General features: G+C 34.4%; 1 protein-coding gene across 1 annotated transcript in view; it reads left to right on the top strand.

The window, feature by feature from the left end:
• The window catches only part of LOC121411988 (quinone oxidoreductase-like protein 2 homolog), a 43,095-nt gene extending 23,714 nt beyond the window's left edge, over positions 1-19,381 (top strand). Inside the window, exons 3-11 of the mRNA XM_041604899.1 lie at positions 7,570-7,744; positions 8,394-8,549; positions 11,524-11,592; positions 12,992-13,101; positions 13,528-13,538; positions 15,769-15,848; positions 17,547-17,728; positions 18,200-18,428; positions 18,784-19,381. Coding sequence (XP_041460833.1) covers positions 7,570-7,744; positions 8,394-8,549; positions 11,524-11,592; positions 12,992-13,101; positions 13,528-13,538; positions 15,769-15,848; positions 17,547-17,728; positions 18,200-18,428; positions 18,784-18,852 — 1,081 coding nt within the window. The 3' untranslated portion in view covers positions 18,853-19,381. The remainder of the gene's footprint in view (positions 1-7,569; positions 7,745-8,393; positions 8,550-11,523; positions 11,593-12,991; positions 13,102-13,527; positions 13,539-15,768; positions 15,849-17,546; positions 17,729-18,199; positions 18,429-18,783) is intronic.
• The last annotated feature ends 2,025 nt before the right edge of the window (positions 19,382-21,406 follow it).

The raw sequence follows: 21,406 nt of genomic DNA, 5'->3' as shown, positions 1-21,406 counted from the left end.
ATGAGACCTTGGTGTAGTTTTGAACAACTCACCTGCTCTTGTCCAGAGCCGAATCAGGTGGTAGACCGAGGCCCAGCACACCGCCATAATTCCACTTTAATTTTCCAACTAGGTATGAGGTGCCCTGTCGTCGGTTCATGACCAGGCTCTTAGTACCTTAGACTTTTGGAATGTCCACTAAGGAAGTGCACTTGTTTAAGATCACACACTGTGAAGAATGTCACCCATCTGATGTTAGCCTCAGCAGAAATGACCAAGTTGAAGATTTTGAAGGAACAAGATATGCTACATCACTGGACATCCAGTCTGATGTTCAGTGTGTCCTTGGTAAAAGTATATGGTAGTCTTCCATTCGTTTCTTCAGTTTTTATTAAAAGAAAAATCCTGGCAAAAGTGAATGTATTGTAGGAAGAGAAAGCCAAAAATAGATGATATCATATGGTGTTTGTTCAGGATAGCATGGGTGAGTAGCGAATGAGCAGCGAATGAGCTCTGGTGAAAACCCACTCGGTGATTCACTCCCTCGTTGAAGCTTTACTTCAGCCAGAGAAGCTTGAGTTCCCTAGTTCACACGTCTGTGTACACTCAGGAGCAGGGGGATGGCTCCTCGGTGCCTGCTACTCAATACGTCTTTCTTCGATGGACAGCTTTTCATCGTCACGTTGTCTTGTGTGATGATGTAATGGCTGTACCTTCCTTTCCCCCAACAACGTGGCGTTGCTGTGAAGTGCAGGGGAAGTCCACCATTTATTTTCCTGGCAAGTAGCTGAGAGATCAGTATGGTAAGGTTTGAATCTTGCAGGGTTCTCTGTGGTCACACCCCCTCCATTACAGTTCTTGTTGCCATAGAGATGCTTTGACATGGTGTAGGACTATCAAGCAAGTTTATGGTGGGATATTAATTTGTCCCTTCATGTATCACCTGCGTGCTAAGCAAATGATTGTACCAACAGCTGCATGACCTTTCATATTGGGGGCTAGTCAAGTACAATTTAGGTGAACAACTTCCATGAGATGATTTAAGAAGGTTAAATCATCGGCAGTCAAATGACTTCTCTGCAGCATACATTTTCAAAGTCCCAAATACTTTTAGCAGAAAGGAAATTATTATTTTTTTAATGGATTTCATCCAAATAGTCATATATTCATAGTAATAAAAGACTATTCAGAGAAGCAGCAATCGATGGATGTAAACTTGGTTAAGATAGTAATTTCTTCAAACCGTACTTAAAATGGTATAATGTTTCCTGATTTCATTTTATGATTTTCAAACATTTAAATTTCTGTGACTTTCCTGAGTGATTTTTTTTATCAATCTGTGATTCTAATGAAAAAAAAAAGAATATTTAACCAAAAATGAGTGAAAAATCTTCACCTTGACTAGCCTTAATGACTAGAAAATCTGTCAGGTGATATATTGTTTAGATCATAGCTTTAGATCACATAAAATGAAACCATTGTGCAACCTTTAAGGTAATAATTATAATAATATATAAGTAAGTAGAAATAATAGAAGTAATAATACTAATAAATAAAAAGTTCTTCATGTTTCTCCAACAATACCACAAGGGTAACACAGCTACTGTTGCATGTTGTCTGCCTATGAAAAAAAATCATAGGCAGACCGGGGGGAGCACTTCCATTGACGAGTGGATACCATGCGCGACCGTGGGGTCTAGAAAAGTACCCTAAACAAGTATTTTCCATATTCTGAAAATACACCCCTTGACAAGTATTGGCGTATGAAACCCTACCCTTAACAAGTATTGGAAACAAAACTATACCCTTGGCAAGTATTCTCTGAATCTAACCCCTAAACAAGTACAGCAATAATGTATTTGTTATATGTCTTGTTACATGACTTCGGTCGTCGGTTTTACCTTTACCTACATCATTGGGCTTAGTACAGCCCCACATCTCTCACACATCGCGCAACACTTAGTGTTGACTGTTTGGGCAAAAAGTACATCCTTTATAAAACATTTTAGTATTTTTATACTCTTGCAAATTTTACCCTAAACACGTAGCTTTCCTAGCGAAATAGATACCTTTTTTTTCATTATTTAAGTGATTTTGAGACCGCCCTATCTTGATAAAGACATCCTTTTTGCGTGTTTTAGGGTCGCCCATGGTATCAACTTGTCAATGCAAGTGGCCCCCAAGGGGCAGACCGGGTGGTCTGATTTTTTTTTTCATAGGCAGGCATCAACAGCAATAGATGTGTTGCCCTTGTTTGTGGTATTGATGAAGAAACATGAAGAACTTATTATTCATCTTTATCACCCAACAAATGAATCCTTTGATTTAATAATTCTAATGATAATAATAATGATATAAAGGATAGAGTGTCAAATTATCAGCTATTATTTTTTTCACTCTTCTGAATCCAACAATGGATTTGCTTACCAAGCAATGTTGTCTGTTCAAATCAGCATACAAAGCTTCTTTCATGAAATTTACTTTTTTTACATTTTCACATTTGTAAGTCTCAGCCTCTGCAACATGATAGATTGAGTGAATTGCAGCACTGCATGGAGGAGGCATGCAGATCTTCAGGACAAAATGGATACATTTGCCCAGAACTAGAACCAAGCATACATGTATGTCTGAAAGGAGACCTACAAATAGGACTCACTGTGAATTGTTTGTAATATCAGATCAGATGATTAGCAAATGTAAACAAAAGAGATAATTTTCAAATTAATCTATCAGTTTCTTATTACGAGAGTCAAAAGGGGACTAAGCTTTCGATCCTAGCAGAATCTTCTTCGGAGCCTAAGCTTTCGATCCTAGCAGAATCTTCTTCGGAGCCTAAGCTTTCGATCCTAGCAGAATCTTCTTCGGAGGCATTTTGCCTCCGAAGAAAATTCTGCTAGGAACGAAAGCTTAGGCCCATTTTGACTCTCTTATTTACTCCATTGGCTCTTTTTTAGATAAGCAGTTTTCAGCAGCTTCTTTTTGCCATCGGTTTCTTATTACGACGATTCCCAAATAGCTATAATACTTTCCTTGCTACCAAGATTTTTTGTTCTGTAGACAGTTATAATTTTTTGAACAGGTAAGAAAGGCCAATGACTTCATTGGCAGTTTGCCACTCTGCGAAAAAGAAAACTCATGGCTCCGCCCATGTTTGGGGGAGTAAACATTGCCTGCAGCATGGCCTGTTGACTTCCTGTGTCCAGTCGGTCAAGCCCATTTTTCAAGCAGCTGATCGATAAAAGTCAATGAGAGTTTCATCAAAACTTGTAGAATGGATTAACCCTATTTTGGCTTTGAATTGATTAAGCATTCAAGTTCATTTGAAAGCGATCTTAACAAGTAAATTGCACTATTCAGCAATAGCCTTATACATGTTGTTCAATTGGCTATCAATTGATTTCTATCTCTCTATTTCTCTCTCTCAATTTTCTCTCAAGTAAATATACACAACTTCTTTCTTTTCACCAACTCCACCTGGGTGAAGAGTAGCAAGTGGTTAAATATTATATTTTAGAATTATTTTACAGGTTATTAAAAGAGTTCAAAAGTTTAAAAGAAGGTCATATATTATGTATTTCATACCTCTATACATTGATTATTAAGGCTTTGAGAGATTGATCAGATATCTTAAACTGAAGTCATAGCAAAAACATTAGCAATATGCTATTTGGATATTGATAAACATTTGAAAGAAAAAATTGAAATTAAGATTTTATTTGTAAGACTGAAATACAATGTATGAAGATTGCTTTCTGAAAGATCTTTCAAGATTTAGATAATTTCCAATACTTTCATTCATTTTTTTTCAAGAAACAGAGAATTACAAAAGGGTAATAGTTTATTTTAATGTTTTCTCACCCCAAAAATGACAGATTGAATTTTGATGTCATAAGGATAAATATGTTATAAAAATAGAGGTCAATGACTAAAATACTGCATATCACATGTTATAAAAATTTTCTTTTCATAATGAAGAAATTATGAAAATCATGTGTTTCATAGCAAATATATGATTAACACAAGTATTTGCACTGATTAGATTTATTTAAGGAAAATGAACCCAACATTTTTATTCAGTCTAGAATACAAATGTAGAGTTATTATTTTATCCACATAAGAATCAACACCTCAAGTAACAATCATTATGTCCAAAATTAAAAGTAAACTCATTTACTAGGAGCTAGAAAGAAGTAATAATTTCATATGTACTTGAATGGTGCCAAGTAGGGTACATATCAACCCAAATGATTGACTAATTTGCGTCATCAACTATACTTAATATCATGATTAATTGGAACATTAATTAGGTTAACAGACAATATGGCAGATGGGTTCCCATTATCATTTTTACATGATAATGGGGCTTAGAATTTGACACAGTGTGTTTATGATGTGGCTTGATATCCTGTGAATATTGATATAAAAGTATCTATCTGCAAAAAAGAAGCAGAAATATTTTCACATATGTTTACACACATTTGTGCAGTTAGCAAACTCACATAGCAAGTCCATCTGTCAAAAAACACAGAAGAGATTAGGAGAAGGAAGGGGGGGGGGTGGTTGGGTAAGAACCATTTATTCTTTAAGAGTAGCAAAATGTTGGATTGATATTATTGATATAAGACAAATTCCACAAATTTGTGCATGTTTTTATGCTCTTTGCAAATATACCATGAAGCATCCATTTATCCTTACCACAAGTTTCTTCAAACTGGGCCCTCATGGCAGCCGCAGTTCCTGCTCTTGGAAATGTTGCTGATTTTCTTCCCCGCTCTATGTTTTTCTTGAAGGCTTCCATGACAGAATTCCAGATTTATCCAGAGGAAAAAATATTCCAAGCAATGTGGTGAAAAAGTTTGTCCAGTAGAAATGTTTGTTGGGTGCAGAGATGTCAGGTGGTGAGAAAAGTTTGACAATAGTCCACAGTATAGTTCCAGTAAAGTATTCCTTGCACAGGAGATATGTTAGTGTCCTCAGGCACACCTGCATCAAACCTTCATGACTGCCTCAGATACTCAACAATACCAGACAACCCCTCAAAAACAGAGAGGAAGGTGACTTGGCAATGTTTACCGACAAAGTGCCAGAAATGTGTACTTAATTCATTTCATAATAGCTGATTCTAAGTCAAAGGATAATTACAGAGGAAGCAAATGATGATGTGCGGATAATACAAACAAGTGTTGAAAGAAAGTGACAATGCATGCATTACTATGCCTCCGTAGAAATCCCAGATATGGATCTTTACTGCAGAGAATTTAGCTCTCTATCACTTGTTTTTGCAAAGGCTTTAATATCTAACTTGTCAAGCGTTGCTAGACATACTCGTTGTGTTCACACACAGAGCCTGGTATAGGAAGGGAGTCAGGAAATGATCATCTCACTTGTTTACCTTTGAATTGGTAATGGGCCGTTCAGTATTAACGCTGCCACCTATGTGCTAAAAACCAAGGTTTATCTACAGACTTAATAAAGCAATAAAAAGTCATAAAAGGGTCATGTTGAGTAGACCGATTAGTATTAAACTAACTTCTCAGTACATGGTATGGTGTTTATTGATCAATACAAAAGAATATTTACAAAGATCTTAAATAGCATATGATTACTTTTGTTCTGTAAATATTGATGAGGACTGAACTTCCATGGCATGAATAGATAGCATTAAATAACAACCAATGTAAGCAGTACCTATATATAACTTATTATATGCTGATTATCACCAAAACTACTTATTCTATTGTTCATTTTATTTTTTAATTTCAAAATGCTCTGTTATTTTGCATGTTTTAGCAAATATTTATGATTGTAAGGAATATGGAATACTGCAAAATAATTTAATTTCTGTAATGATATATATTTAATTTGTATTTATATAGTTCTGATTACGACAACAGTAATAGATTGAATAGAATACAATCAAACTTTTTTGTGAAAAAAGTCTGCCAAAGTATACAGAATTTCAGTTATTTTAGATTGGTGCTATTGATACAAAATAACCCCCCAAACAAACCAAAATATTTTAACATCAATTTCAATAGTAGGCTACAGTTGAATAAGTCCATAAGCAAATGGCTATCTAATATTAATTTGATAAAATGGAAACAAAGATATCTTTATGACTTTTGAACAAGTAATAAGCTAATTCTGACTTTTAACTTGTAATGCATGTACATGTGCATTACAAAGTTATTATTTGACACATTATTCATATTGTTATTTTATACAAGGATCACTATTGATCGATAAGTACCCTAAAATAAGTGGATCCTTAATATTTGTTGTCTGTTCTGCTTAAAAAATAAAGCTGAACATACAAATCTTAATCAAACAAAAAAGGCGTTTGCATAATCAGTTAAGAAATAACCCTGCTTAAATTCTGATTGGACATTTCAGTTCACCTCAAAACATGAATAAAAAAAACCAGAATGTGAACAGTGCCATAAAGTGAGTTTTATATTCAGGAAGGAGGAAGTACAGGATTGGAGAGCTTTGTTTAGTTTTTGGCCTTTATCCTCCAACATACCTAATGAACTATCTCTTCTCATTGTCAACTTTACTGAAACCAAATCTCACTTTTTGTCTCATTTGATTTGTATATAACTGTATGAGTATATATATAGGCTTATCATTGCAACCATCTTTCTTCTGCTTTTTTATATTGTACTATCTTGCTATGTATTCACTCTCTCCAACATTTATTTGTCTTAATCTCATATCAGTGAATGTGCTGAGCAGTATATGTGAAGAAATAACTGCAATAACTGATATTTAAAAGTGCATTCACCTGGATGTTGGCAGTGATAATCTATTTTGGAGCTTACCTGTAATTTATTTGTTTTATTTTTCAAACCCAAGGTCAATTTAGTTTACTGCAGAATGAATATAAAAAGTTTTTTTTCATACCATTTATTGCATTGGTACCATTAAACCTTAGCGAATATAAAATTGAGAGTGAATTCTCATCTGAGTGAATATTATTCTCTTTTTTTCTTATTCTCTTTTGATATTTTGAGCTGGAGTTTAATTTTCAGAATTTATGCCATGTTTTTATCGATACGTTAAAATTATAACTTCAGTACTTTCAGTTTGGTCTGTAAGCCAATTGTGAGCCTACTGATATTGATGCGGCACCACATCAATGTAAAATTATGTAAAATTAAGCTACCAAATATCTAATAATGATATGATCCTGCATAGCTAAAACTTAAACTATAAATCAACATAACATATAGAGTGGTGCTCCTAGATTAGTACACCCCACCAGGTCATGAACATATTTAAAGTGTTCAAGTTCTGCCATATGTTAAGTTTAAGATATTTGATTGTGATGTCAGATGATAGTTATTACATTCAATAAAGTTTGTTTCTCTGAGCTCGTCAACCATTGTAGTGTTGTATTATGAATTCAAAACTCAGTGTAAATGGTTGTATTTTGTGATGGGGGTTCACTAACTTTTTAGCACAACTGTATATAGGGCATCTGTTTTCAAGAATTTGCAATCAGAATCATTGTACCATATATATGATAATTCTTACAATTAACATTGTAATCATTAAAAAATCTCTTTTATGTTTGTCTTTTACTTGTAGGGGTCAAGCCTTACTACAAAAACATGTCCCAGCTGTGGGCAACCTACAGATGAAAGATGCCAGTGGGGCAACTAGCCAAGGGAGACGTTGGTACAGGGCTGCACAATGCACGGAGCTGGGCAAGCCACTAACCATAGCAACACTACCCTCGGTTGAAAAGGTTGGCCCAGGAGAGGTACGCTTTTGTCTCTGTATCCTTGTAATCCTAGGATTGGATTATTAGCTTTCATTGTTAGAGGGGGTATTATGTCTCAGAATAGACACATGAATTTGTCTTTGTAAATCTATCGTTCATAGTGTTACGTCTTCAAAACAATATCTTGTCTTAAATTACAACCTGGTGAAACAGATCAAACAGCTATATTGAAAATATGAGAAGAGTAGATAATATAAATTGATGTAGCCTTTGTTGTGGGGCATCATCGACTTGCAGTATATTACAGGCCTTGCATGCCCCCCTTGATGGTTTTAATCCCTCTGTCATTGGCTATAAATAATTTTTGTGTATTTTCTAATTGTTTCAATTTGTCCTATGGTGCAAGAATATGCTTGAAAGACCAGTGGCCTCAGCAAAAAAAAATCACAGTTTAAGAAATTCAAAGATGAGACCCCTGTGCTGGATGTTGCATATATCTGTAGAGACCTCATGGCCGAAAAGACATTTTTCTGTTCAAAATTTATAGTAATGAGAGACTACTTTGAATGATTTTGAATGAAGCGGAGAATCTTATTAAACTTCTCGATCTAGCCTAACTTTCAGAAATTAAACTATGCTTGCTTTTATCTCCTTATATGTCTTGAAAAACCACTTGCTATGTATTTAGGTCAAGGTCGCAGTCCATAGTGTTGGGGTCAACTTTGCTGACCTTTTGATGGTGATTGGTCAATATCAAGAGAAGCCACCACTACCATTCTCACCTGGGTCGGAGAGTGCGGGTGTTGTCATGGAAGTAGGAGAAGGTGTTGAATCGGTTAAAAAGGTTTGTAACTTCTCACCTATAACTACTAAAATACTGAACCAGCATGCTGCAAGCGTTTTTTTTTTTTTTTTATCTTTCTCCAAGTTTATATTTGTATTTAATTTGACAAACAAAGCTGTAAGAAATGACTTGGGAAAGGTTATGGGTTAAGGATATGGTTTGAGGAATTGCTTAGTTTCTTGATTGAGAAACACAAAGGGAGGCCTCTGAGACAAGTTTGGAATTACATACCTATACATGAGAGGAGGGAGTTCACTATGGTCTTCACCGCACCACTGTCAAATATATAGAATAGAGCTCCATGATCCATCTTGGTCACTTGACGGGCTGAAGAAGAAGATAACTTGTCCACACTAGATTCTCTCCTGTGACTTGTATCTTCTGAGTTCCATGTCAAGTTCAGATATCCTGTGTTTTCTCATGGAACTTTCACACATTAACACTTTAACAATAAAACTTGATCTAGATAGTGTATGAAAATAACTGAGTTCAGTTGCCCATGAGGTAGTAGATATCTGACTGAAAATAGAAAGCTTCAAAACTTGTGCTTCAGGGTTGCAAGATCAACATGAGAGGTGGGATATGGTTATCTAAATTTGAATACTTGTTTCTTACATTTAACGGAATCCCTTTATGTCAGCTCATCATTCAGTAAGATCCAAAGAGATTAAGTCAGCACAAAATGTGAAATATATTGTAGATTAAATCAGTTGATGGTGACTATTTCACATATTTTAATATGGTCAGAAGGTGTTCACTTTTCATTTGATAAGATGTTAAAAACACTTGGCAATATACCAGATGATCTACTTAGAATCAATGCAGAAGTTGAAGTAGAAATAGAAGATCATTGTCGTTTCCAAATCTTATAAAGAACTTATCTGTAAGGTAGAAAAGTTAGAAAAGCTATCAACAAGTGACTTGTAGCTGTCAAGAAACATTTCCAGAATTGAACAAAGGTTGCAATACTTAGAAACCATCAAGTATTCAAGATATCCAGGATCGATCCTCAAAGAAAAAAGTAACGTGCTTTTAAAAGAGATGACGTAGATCCAAGAGCAGTTAGTCAGGACAAATTTTATCGATGTCATAATAAAATGATGTGATCAAATGCATCAGGATGAAATTGAATAGTAGTCTGTTTTCTCTCATGCTACTGTTTTTTATGGTCCATTTCATTTGCTATGAAAAAATGCTCCTGAAATAGCATCTACAGATGGTTGAATTGTGAAATGATTTGTCAAGAGGCCCAGAAGGAATGAAGTGATCAGTGCTTGATATGTATTTCACCAACATATTGCAATTTGGGGGTGCAAAGAGCTCAAGAGATCAAACATGGGTGTCACACTTTCTACTTCAAAGAGAGGATTATACAAGGAAGCTTAGCTGGATTTTTAGTGTAGGAAAGTTCAACTCAGTCATTAAATCTGGGCAAACTTTCAAATATTCTGGTATGTGTCCAAAAAAATCAGCTGGATTTTTGATGTAATCTGATCCTTGGGTATCTTTAAAAATTGGAAAATGGGGAGATAAATGGAACTTAGGCCATCATCATGCCTGGGAGAGGAGTTTTACCTGTTCAAGGAGCTTTTTCTTTCTTTTTTTTTATACATTTTTCACAAAATTTTTCTTTAAACATCTTTGAAGAATATTTTCTCATTGAATAAGGGTGGTATCTATTGCTGGTTGTGTTTGCAATGAATTCAAATGGTTCTCACTGAACTTATCCTTTTTGATATTTAGTTGATTGATTTTATTTTGGAATGGATGAATAGAATGTTTTATTATGCACAGTCAATTCTTGTGTTATTTGCGAAGCAGAGTGTTCTTCATATCACAAAGGAAATATTTGCATTATAATACATTGGTCACACACATAAAGTGAGTGCACACATAACATTGAGATAATTTGAAAGTGTGATTAATAACTTTAATGAATTAATTTCTTTCAAAAAGGAAGCCCTGTTATACAGAATTATACAAACAGTCAATTTGCTTTGTTGTATTACATTCCTGCAAAGTTTTCCCGAAAGTCATTTAGTCCATATGTCCTTGTTTTCTGTTATTCAAAATAAGGTTGTCAACAGCAACTCTGATGAATAGTCACTCCTGTAATTCTATTTATAGAATCCTTCTTAGACTCTGTAGTGTGTTAACATATAGTGTTGCGTGGTCGTCCATGCCCCTGCTAGGTCAGTGATGTGGGTGCAAGGTATCAGGGGCTCAATGATGATGTCATCAAGTAAATCCTCTTTAATCTAAACAAGGACAAGGGCCAGAGAACTTTATTTCAACCTCATGGCCAAGTTCTAGTTTCCTTGCAAATTTTGTTATGAGGTAAAAACTGTCTTTTGATCAGCAGATAGTTTCTGAGAGTCAGAAGGAATTAACATTTGTGATGATAGGGGAAAGAAGCAAGATCTTTTTGTTGGTTTGCTTGACGTTTTGAGGAGCATGAGTGCTCATTTATTAAGAATCAGGGGACCAATGACTGTATTCCTCTCCTAAGGACCTGGTAATGAGGATTATTTTTAAAAAATAAATGGCACTAGTGCCTTGACTTTGTTTCAAACCATTGCAATCTGATATAGGCTGACTACAGTCTTTGCTTTCCCAATTATTTTTCAGCAATTCTCATTGACCCCTGCCTATCTTGTACTGGACAATTTAGTTGTACCCAGTACTATCTTCCAGTATTAAGAGCTTCATATTATATTTTCAGAAAATGGCTTACATTTTTTTCTCCTTTTACTCAGTCCTTAGTATTTTGTACATATGAACCATACATGTTGAGAGATATCTGTTCACTTCAAGGGTGGGGGGGGAGGCTGATGTCCTTGTGGGATCACTGCCCATAGAGCCTATCATGGATTTAGATATTTCTTAACAAATTGATATTTTGTACAATGCCCAGAAAACTACTTGGTTTTGTTTTGCATTTTTTCTTAATTCAATTTCTCTGTTTTTGTCTCAGGGTGATCATGTGGTAGCAATGTCTTCAAGAGGTGGAGCAATGGCTGAAGAACTTATTACACATGAAGGAGTAGGTATCCTAGCTTAACTCTTTTTTCCTAAGTACCCATGGCTGTTGCATTATATTTAATGATGGTGTACGCAACCTCAAATAATGGCTATTTAATGTCAAAATCAAATGAAAGCTAATTTAAAGTTCAATCAAGCTCAGTCTTTGTGTGAAGAATACATGGTTTAGGATTGGAGTGCCAATTGCAAATATTCCAATCAAAAAAACAATTATGAGGAGTCAGAATTGAGCCAGTGTTTATGGTCAATAGGTAAAGGAATTCAAATTACAGAATAACCCTACCCCCTAAAAAAATAGATACATGAAAATAAGCAGAAAAAATTCCCAAACAGAAAATACCTTCACAGTGAATAACAAACTGATCCTACTGATTTGTGTTTGCTCAGTTTGCAACATCAGTGTAAAAAAATTGTTAGCACTACATTTTTGCATATTACAACCAAACATGGAAGACTCACAAAATCTGATTAAAAGGGGTTTTTTTAGGTAACAATTTATAAAAAATTAAAACCAATAGCTCTTTGTGCATTCCGATCTCTTGTCCATGTTCTATTTCTAAGTCCTAACATGGGACTGTGTCCCCCTTTACGATCCCATCAAGGTCACATGTCTTTTGTTTATGCAGACATTAATGTCATATATTGGCATGGTTCCCTCTTTCTGATGAGGTTCAATGTGAATATCTAATAAAAAAATCTAGCTAAGATTATGAACAGGTTTCTTTAAAGTATGATTATGCACAATTTTCCGAGGCAGATAAAAGTGTTTTAAAATAGCCCAACTAAAAATGAGTTCATGATCGATTGTCCAGGCTTAAAAAAAATTATGTTGGCCTGTAACGATGTCAGGTAATGGGTATGAGGATAAGATGTGTAATACATAAAATTGCAAAACACAAAAGAGTTTAGAATGCATTCATTGCTTAATATTTGTAAGTAGTGAATGCACACTTTACTGGAACTTGAAAGATTTTATTGCCATGGCATGTAAACATTTTTCAGGTGATGCAGATTAAAGCATTCCTTTAATTATTTTTTTTATTACTGTTTTATGTATTTATTTAGTTATTTAGTAATCAGTTTTCCTAAATTTATGTATCTATTTATCTAATAAATTTTCTTAATTATTTACTTCAATATTTACTTATTGTGGCTGTATTAGGAATGCATTTTTACGTCCATGTCTGGCTGTATTAGGAATGCATTTTTACGTCCATGTATGAATCATTTCTCTCTATCACTTTTTTTTTATTCCCTCTCCTCTTTCCTTTTCTCTTCATTTTCCTTCTTTCTCCTTCTTTCTTCCTTTTCAATTACTCTTGTTTTTTCTGTTTCCATCCTCTTTCTCCCTCTTTTTACTCTTCTTTTTTTCTCTCTTGAACCATGTATCTTACATGCAGGAAGTATGGCGTATTCCCAGCAGCCTAGATTTCAATGATGCAGCAGCTATTCCTTGCTGCTTTGGCACAGCTTGGCTGGCTCTCACCCGGAAAGCCAACCTTCAGCCGGGGTGAGTGAGAGCAGTTGCCAGTATTGTCACAAATAAACGTTTCACAATCCCCTCTAATTAATGTTCATCTCCCTGCCGACTCAATCAATTTTCTGTTCTTAGCTTAGAATTGCAAGGGTTTGGAATGGACAAGGTGATTCCTCAATATCCCTGGTGATTTACTTTATCAGTCTGAAAGCATTATTTTAGAGGTATACGCAAGTGTTTGTAAACATGTATGAAATGCTTTGACGAGTCAAGGTTAATGTGCATCACCAATTGTTCATTATGTGCTGGTAAAAGGTTCATGCTCAAAAACTATCAAGATTTACATTCAGATAGGGAATGAATTTTCAAAGTGTCATTGACATAGTATCAGGAGGTCCATGCTAAGCAGTTTGTTTGATTGTTGCATGGATACTAGAATACCACACCTTTTACTTGTAGATGGGGGAAAGGTATTATTGAATAATTTTTATTTCAGTTTTAAAAGAGGTAAGGCCATTATTGGTTAATTTAAGGATTAATGCTTCATTTGACATCGCTCATTTATCATGCTATAAATTTAATTGGAGAATGGCCAGAAAGGATGTTCAAGGCCTCCTCTGTGGTATATTCTTAGACAACATCTTTGGATATCGGTAGTTTTATTCTAGAAACATGTTTTGTAGATGTTAATTGGAGTAGGGGTAATCATTTAATTTGTAATTATTGGATTTTGGTGAAAGTTATTTAGTAGGTTTAGAATTGTTTCACATAGATTATGATAAAATCAGATTGATGTATTTTAAGTCCACCAATCTGAGTGCAAACCTTTTCTGTCTAACAGTGATTGATGTTATACCATTCAAGATGGAATGCTCTAACTTTTCAGTGTGTTTTCTACACCTGAGATAGATGCCCTAAGAAGTAAACATAAAACCACAGATTAGACATATGATACTAAATAAGAGAGATGGGGAGAGAAAGAGAGGACAAGAGAAATGTGAGGAGGGAAATGTTTGATAACTAGCGCAGGTATAGAATGATTAATGAGAGTATTAGTTATCCAATATCTGTCCAGGTGTTATGAATAATTGGATAAGTCTCATGACTGTGTACAATGTGGTCCGGAATTTAAATCCTGCTGCCACGCCAATGTCCTATCGAAGGATGAATACTGATAGAATTTAAAAGGAAAGAGAAAGGGAGGTAATCTCTAAATCTTTTACTACAAGCTGAAGGGATTATATCCATGTTTTATCTGGGAATGGAAAAAAAGAGGGGGGGAGGAATGGTAGCTCATGCTGGCTCATGAAAGGTAACGAATGAGAGGGGAAAGAAAGGCACAGAGAAAGAGACAGCTATACAGTCCTAGAGATGAAGAGGCAAAGAAAATGAAGAGAAGAGGTACAAAGAGAGAGAGAGAAAGGAGATGGAAGAGAAAGATAAAGAGATGTGGATTACTGTCTGTGGGCAGTACTTGATCAGGGAGGAAGTTATTTATTAGCCGTACTCTGATATGTGATGACAGTGTGTTTTCAGATCTGTCTGTCTCTTTTCAACTACACACGCAAACTTGATACAACTGTTGCCAAGAAAGAGTACCCCCTACTTGTTTGCTTTCCGAAGTAATTAGTCACCTTTTTTGTCTTGGAAGGAAACAATGTGTGTTGTAATATCCACCTCCTTACCCCCATGAATTCATTCCACTTACCTTGTATTTATTAGATGATGTGAGTTGCTAGGTAGTTGATTTATTCAGTGTCACTCTGGTTTTCTGTTTCTTTCATTTAGCTTTTTTTTTCTGAGAACTGAATAATCTATTTTTAACCTCAAGATCTCTTCATCCTTGCCCTTTGATAAGAAGTTTGCTTAATTAGTTTGTAGAGGAGGTTTATGTAGTATAAAGTGATCTGATGAGTTCAAAGGCATTGCACAGATTTAACACAAATTAAAAAAATAAAATCCTCGTTCTTAAAAAAAGGGGGAAAATCTCTTTCTTTTGAATTTTATTCAAATTTTCCATAACCCACAGTCTACCAGTCATATTAGAAGATCATATGTGTAATTCCAAAGAGTATGAAATGGCTGCCAGATAGTGAAACTATTATATATAGGTCTGTACTTCAGGAACATGATGGAAAGTATAACAATAACTCTGGAAAATCATACACAACCAAACTTCTACTTGGGTTCTGTGCAATCCCATGTATTGACAGGCATGTACGCTGAAATGAATCATTTAGATTTTTTTAAGTTTCCATGAATGAGAATTGCACTAAAATTGTGGTATGGATTCATGTCTTCATTTATATTTGTAAAATGTCTTCTTAAAGTGTCATAGTTCAATTATAATCAAATTATCATGGTACAAAATATGAATAATTTGCGAACAATAATAAATAAATGGTTTTAAATTGAAAACCTCCATGAAATTACATGTATATGAATTGAATGTTGAAAATGGAGGGGCATTTTTGAAAGGTTCAACCTTTTTTTAAATTCCCCTTTTTATCAATAGATTATAAAGTAATTTTCTAGTTATGATGCAGTATATTGACTGGAAGAGTCCTCTTAGAAACAGGGTATGCTAAGTACAAATTTGATCTTGATTTACATCATTTTTTAGCAACCATGTCGATTATGCACTGGAGTATAAGACTTTCAAGAAATAAATATTAGAACATTTTTCTTTGATTATTCCAGGAAACCTATTAGTAACAGCTGCTGCTGGAGGTGTTGGCTTAGCTGCTGTGGAGTTAGGTGTCAATGCTCTTGGTGCTAAGGTAAGGGTTATATAAGGAAATGTATAGTCCAAGTTTGCAGACATCCTACAGATGCTTATATCAGTTTTCATGTTTTGTATGGGTCGTCAAAGGGGGACATGACATTTATGCTCCTGCAACGCTCAGAGTTTGGATTGTAAGAGAGTTTTGGGTTCAAAATAATTCAAAAATAAGCATGGGGTTTATTTAGTTTTGGAGGTCTATACGGGTCGTGTGGTTCAGTGGTTAGAGTATTGGACTCATAATCGCAAGGTTGTGAGTTCGAATCCCAACTCTGCAATTGTCTCCACTTCGATAAAAGGGCCGAGAGTGATATCTGTTGTCTATAACGTCAGCCACTATGACTGATTATTCTAGACGTAAAATTTTCCTAGGTAATTGGTTAAATACCAGCTTGGCGTTTATCAGCAAAATGTTGTCCTGCCGAGTTCTTATTGGGGTTACCATAAACAGAAACGGGTTAGATTTTTATGTTTGGATTAAAGTGTAGATTTTTCATCTTAGCAATTCTTTCGGGGAGCAAATGTGCTGAAACTCATTGAAGAACATTAACTTGTGATGGATTAACGAAACAAGACCTAAGTTATTTAAGATTGCATAGGATTAAAGGTAAAATAAAGATGAAGCTGTTATTAGTTTGTTTCCTTCTCTTCATTATTGTAGGTTAATAATTTGATATGTCCAGTAATCTTAAAATATTAGTCATGCAGATTTGAATTTTTTACTGGAAATTGCAATTTTCACCATTTCCAGTAAAAGATTAAAAACTGACTTATATTAATGTAGGTAATACTGCCAAGTGCAAATCTTGCTGAAAACTTAATTTGTCCTAGCTAAATATATTTTACTTTTTTTATAAAATTTTTAAGAAAATCATTTGAACTATAAATGATATAGGCTGTCTAAATTGATTCAGCAACAATAACTTCAGTAAGTATTTTCTGTAATAGAGAAATTGTAGAAGCTGAATGTTCACTCAGTTACGGTTTGAATACTGTGCAAGATCTACTCAAGCTCTCAGAGATAGAGAAACCTTTCTTTGAAATGCTTGCAATTGTGATTGCTGTATGCAGGGGGGGGGGGCTACTTAGCATAAATGTATGATACGTATGTGCTGTGGTTGAGACCCCCATTTTCAGCATAAATTTCCCCAGAGCATCACCAATTTAGAAAGCCAAATGAATTCCTATTTTTCCATGTTCCAGAGACCCTCAAATTCTCATTCCAGTGTGCGCCCATCATGAACTTCTCCTTTCAGGACGGCGAGCTCGATAAAGGAGTTATTTGTGATGTGGTTAATTTCCAGAGTAATGCATTTTTAGCAATCATTGATTTAAGGGCTGTTCTTGAGACCCCCATTTTAAAGACCAATATTTAGTTCCAGAGCCCCCTATTTTTTACTGTGGTGTAGCACATAGGTATCATATTATAATTCGAGGCTGTATGTTGATTAAGTCAATTCCATGAAATCTCGTCACCTGACTTATTGTGATTTTTTCCTTCAGAAAATATGTATTTTCTGGAAATATTTCAGGATCAGTTAAATTGGCATATTAAATTGTACCCTGTACTTCAATGTTTTTTATTGAACATAAGCCTTTTTTTAACAGACATACAATGATATTTTACTGAATTCATTACCAATGTCAGAGTTTAGAACATGTATCCCATTCATCCTCATCTTCCTTCATGTCAAAGGTTATAGGAGCAGCAGGTGGTCCTGAAAAGTGTGACGTGGTCCGATCCAAGGGAGCCATTGACTGTATTGACTACAAGACAGAAAACATTAGGGATAGGACTAAGGAGTTGACTGGTGGGGATGGGGTCAATGTAGTGATGGATGCTGTTGGAGGGGATGTCTGGACACAGTGCTTGCGCAGGTGAGTCATAACAAAATTATAATTAGAGGAAAGATATGAGCGATTGCAGACTTACTTTATTTTGCTTGTGCAATATTCTTGGCGAACCATCATATCATTTTTGACTAGCATAAAATACTACAATAACTTGCAAGGTGAGATGTGATTAATTTGTCTTTAAAAAATCAAATTAGATAAACTTATTTGAAAGGTTAACTCCTACACTCTATCCTTACTATAATTTGGCTGATCTTGTATGCGATCTCTTTCTTCATGTAAGGTAAATTCGCAATTCATTTGTTACTTGTCAAAAGCAACATGCAGTCTTAAGAGTCATATGCCAGATCATAAAAAATAGCAGGATCTAGGCTCTGAATATCTTTTTTTGGGAGCAATGATGAAAATGGTATGGACAATATTGAATCCACATATTGCTCCACTTTTGACAGAAGAGAGATATGCAATGATGTTTTCACTTATTTTGTTTTCCAGCTTGGCGTGGGAGGGTCGAGCTGTCGTGATCGGATTTACGAGTGGAGAGATCCCGAAAATACCTGCTAACCATCTCCTGTTGAAGAGTATAACCACCACTGGGTTATACTGGGGCCGCTATGGTCTCATGAACCATACTGTCTTCAAGAAATCTGTTAGTGATTGCTTTGATCTGTATACTGAGGGAAAGATCAAGCCTCATGTCTGTCAAACATTCCCACTTGAAAAGGTAAATTGAGTTCACAATAGTGTTTGCCTTAACTATCTTGTATACCAACAAATAAATCTATTTATTTTGTATTAAAGTGATGTTTAGATAATTAATTTCACTTAGCACCTTTAAACATTTTTTACATGTGAATAATAAAATTTGTGAATTACGATTCATTCAGCTTATTGCACCAACAAGATGGCTATTCTCCGGTCCTCTCTATTGATTATCTCCTGTGCTTGACAAGTTATTTCTTTAAAAAAAATTATTTGAAGTGATAAGGTGCCATATTAGAAAGGGAGTTCAATATTGTATTTTTAAATTTGTTTCCAATTTATATTGAATTTTGCTTTATTTCTTCCTCTCTCTCCAGATAAATGAAGCTTTCATGTTCTTGAAGAACAGAAAATCAACTGGCAAGATCATCATCAAGATTCGATGAGAAATCCAAAATCTTGATTTTTTTGAAAGTTTCTTCATCAGAATATACCATATCTATTGAGATATATGAATACATCATTTCAAGTATATTAATGCATCTGTAGCAAATGCTTGTTAGTAATTTGCTGATTTACCATTCAATATGTAAGATTGGTATTAAAAAAAAAAAACGCAGAAGCTATTTAAAAAAAAAATATAATCAGAGATCATGGTTTGAAATTGCTCTAAATCTGCCCTTAAAAGTTTGGCATATGTAAAAGCTGATTTTCATCAGGAATTTATTTTTGGGTGCAAAGAGAATGGTGAAAGATTAAGTTAATGTCATTCATAGAAATGATAAAGAGATATACAGTGCGTATTAAAAAATGGAACAGATTTGAAAAGTCTATACAATTTTTGTTTCAAATTATGATCTCTATATTTAGGTGTCAATACATGGTCTGAGGTCTTATTCTTCAAATGCCATTAAAACAATTTAGTTTCGTTCTTGCTTGAGCGAACACGGAATGTTTTTGTCTGGGGTTAAAAAGCAGGCTTGCGCCAGAATGGCATAAAATTATGAATATGATGATCGGACTTCTTGCTAATCAGCAGACTTCTTCTTAACCCTTTTATTATCTTTGCCATAATTTTCGATTTATGCGGTCAAAATTCATTTCCAAATTTACTTATTTGCTTTAATATTTCTGTTGTTACTTTTTCATATGTGCTCTTTTAGCTTTGAACATTCCTTCTTTAGGCAAGAACATTTTTTTTAACCGAAGTATGAGAGAGTGTGTTTTTTCAAATCCTTTCATTGTGTGCTACAAAGGTTATGGTGCCTTTGAACAGTGGCATACTGATGGGTGGGGGCTGGGGGTTTTCCTCCCCCAAAAAGACAGAAAATCATGACCAAGAAAAAAAAAAGTGGAAAGGAAAATGAAAGAAAACATAGAAAATTAAATATATCATTTCTGAATATTATGTCAAAATTACAAAATTTGATATTTTAATTAAAAAAAGTGGAAACGTTTGCTTGCTCACCTCACAACTTTTTAATACATTTTACCTGATCTGCCATATCTTGCTCCTTCAAAATTGACTCAATACACATTGCCATTGAAAGACATCAATCCTTTCCTGTTTGTTCTGTCAAGCACATAATTAAAACTTGGTGAAGGATTCAACAACCCCTTCAAAATAGGATTCATGTCTTTTATAGGTACCATGACATAATTTGTTTCACATGATAAAAGGATTTGAATAATTACAAATTCTCCCAATTAATAATGCATATCTTCTTACTTGGGTTGACAAAAAGTCTTCTTTTTTACTTATGAAAAGAAAATCAAAGGTAAAAGAAGTTTAAATGAAAAACAAAATAATTCAGGTAAATAAATTTGTAAATGAAATTTGGCAGCATAATTAAAAAATTATGGCAAAGATAATGAAAAGATTATGAGGAAGTCTGCTGATTAGCCAAAAGTCTAATCATCAAATTTTTCATTTCTGCCATTTTGGCGCAAGCCTCTTTTTGAACCCCCAACAAAAACGTCCCGTGTTCGCTCAAGCATGAACAAAATTTATTTTTTTAAATGACATTTCAAAGATAAGATCTCAGAGCATCTATTAACCTCAAAATATAGATATAATGATTTGAAACAATTTTTTTATAGACTTTTCAAAACTGTCCCGTTTTTTTTTATACGCACTGTATATGTGGATGTATATTTTCATTAATCACCTCCATTCTGCTTTTCTTAGAGGAATTGACATGAAAAACAAATACAATTTTATTAAAAATATAATTGATTCAAAATAAATGAATTATAGTCTTCACCATGATTATGTATCCTACAACTCCAAGCAACCAATGAGATGTAATAAAGTCTTAATAATGACCATCATCATGATAAATAAAGCTTTAAATATTGATGAGTATGATGACAAAAATGGTGGTTTTAAGTAACTTATGACGACGATGTTGACGATGATTATGATGATGGTGATATTACTGATGATGTTGGTGATAGATTTTGATGACAATATCAGTTTTAACAACAAAAATAGCCTCTCCTTCCCTCATCCAAAAGAAAAAATCCTTGACAATTAATTGAAATATATTGGTTTACTCTACTATGTGTTAGTTATGCCACAGAGCCCCCTTCAATGCATGGGAAGAAATTAATAACAAACTTTGGTAATACATGAACAACTCATTCTTGAAACAGTCAAGTTCTCAATAAAACTTACAATGCCAACAGATGGCGCTTTTAATGGTTTCAGTAGCAGTTGACTTTGATTATTTAGAGCAGCAAATCTCTATGCTTTCCAGGTTGTAAATTACCATGGACCTATTATCCACTGAACTATAACACATGTGTGTTATAATTCAGTGGTTTTACCCTCCTTTGACAGTTTTAGAAGCAGCTTGCCTTGTGAACTTTGCTGGTTATATGCATATTTCAAAGACATTTTAAAAGATAAACTACCATTCATGTTTGCCAAATGTGTATCTTGAAAGAAATTTGAAAGGTCAGAACCTCAATTGATCATTTTTTGTGTACACCCCCTAA

Source organism: Lytechinus variegatus, chromosome 3 (genome assembly GCF_018143015.1).
Source record: "Lytechinus variegatus isolate NC3 chromosome 3, Lvar_3.0, whole genome shotgun sequence".
NCBI classification, from domain to species: domain Eukaryota; kingdom Metazoa; phylum Echinodermata; class Echinoidea; order Temnopleuroida; family Toxopneustidae; genus Lytechinus; species Lytechinus variegatus.
Note: the sequence above shows the minus strand (reverse complement) of the source record. Positions and strands in the feature narration are given on the sequence as shown.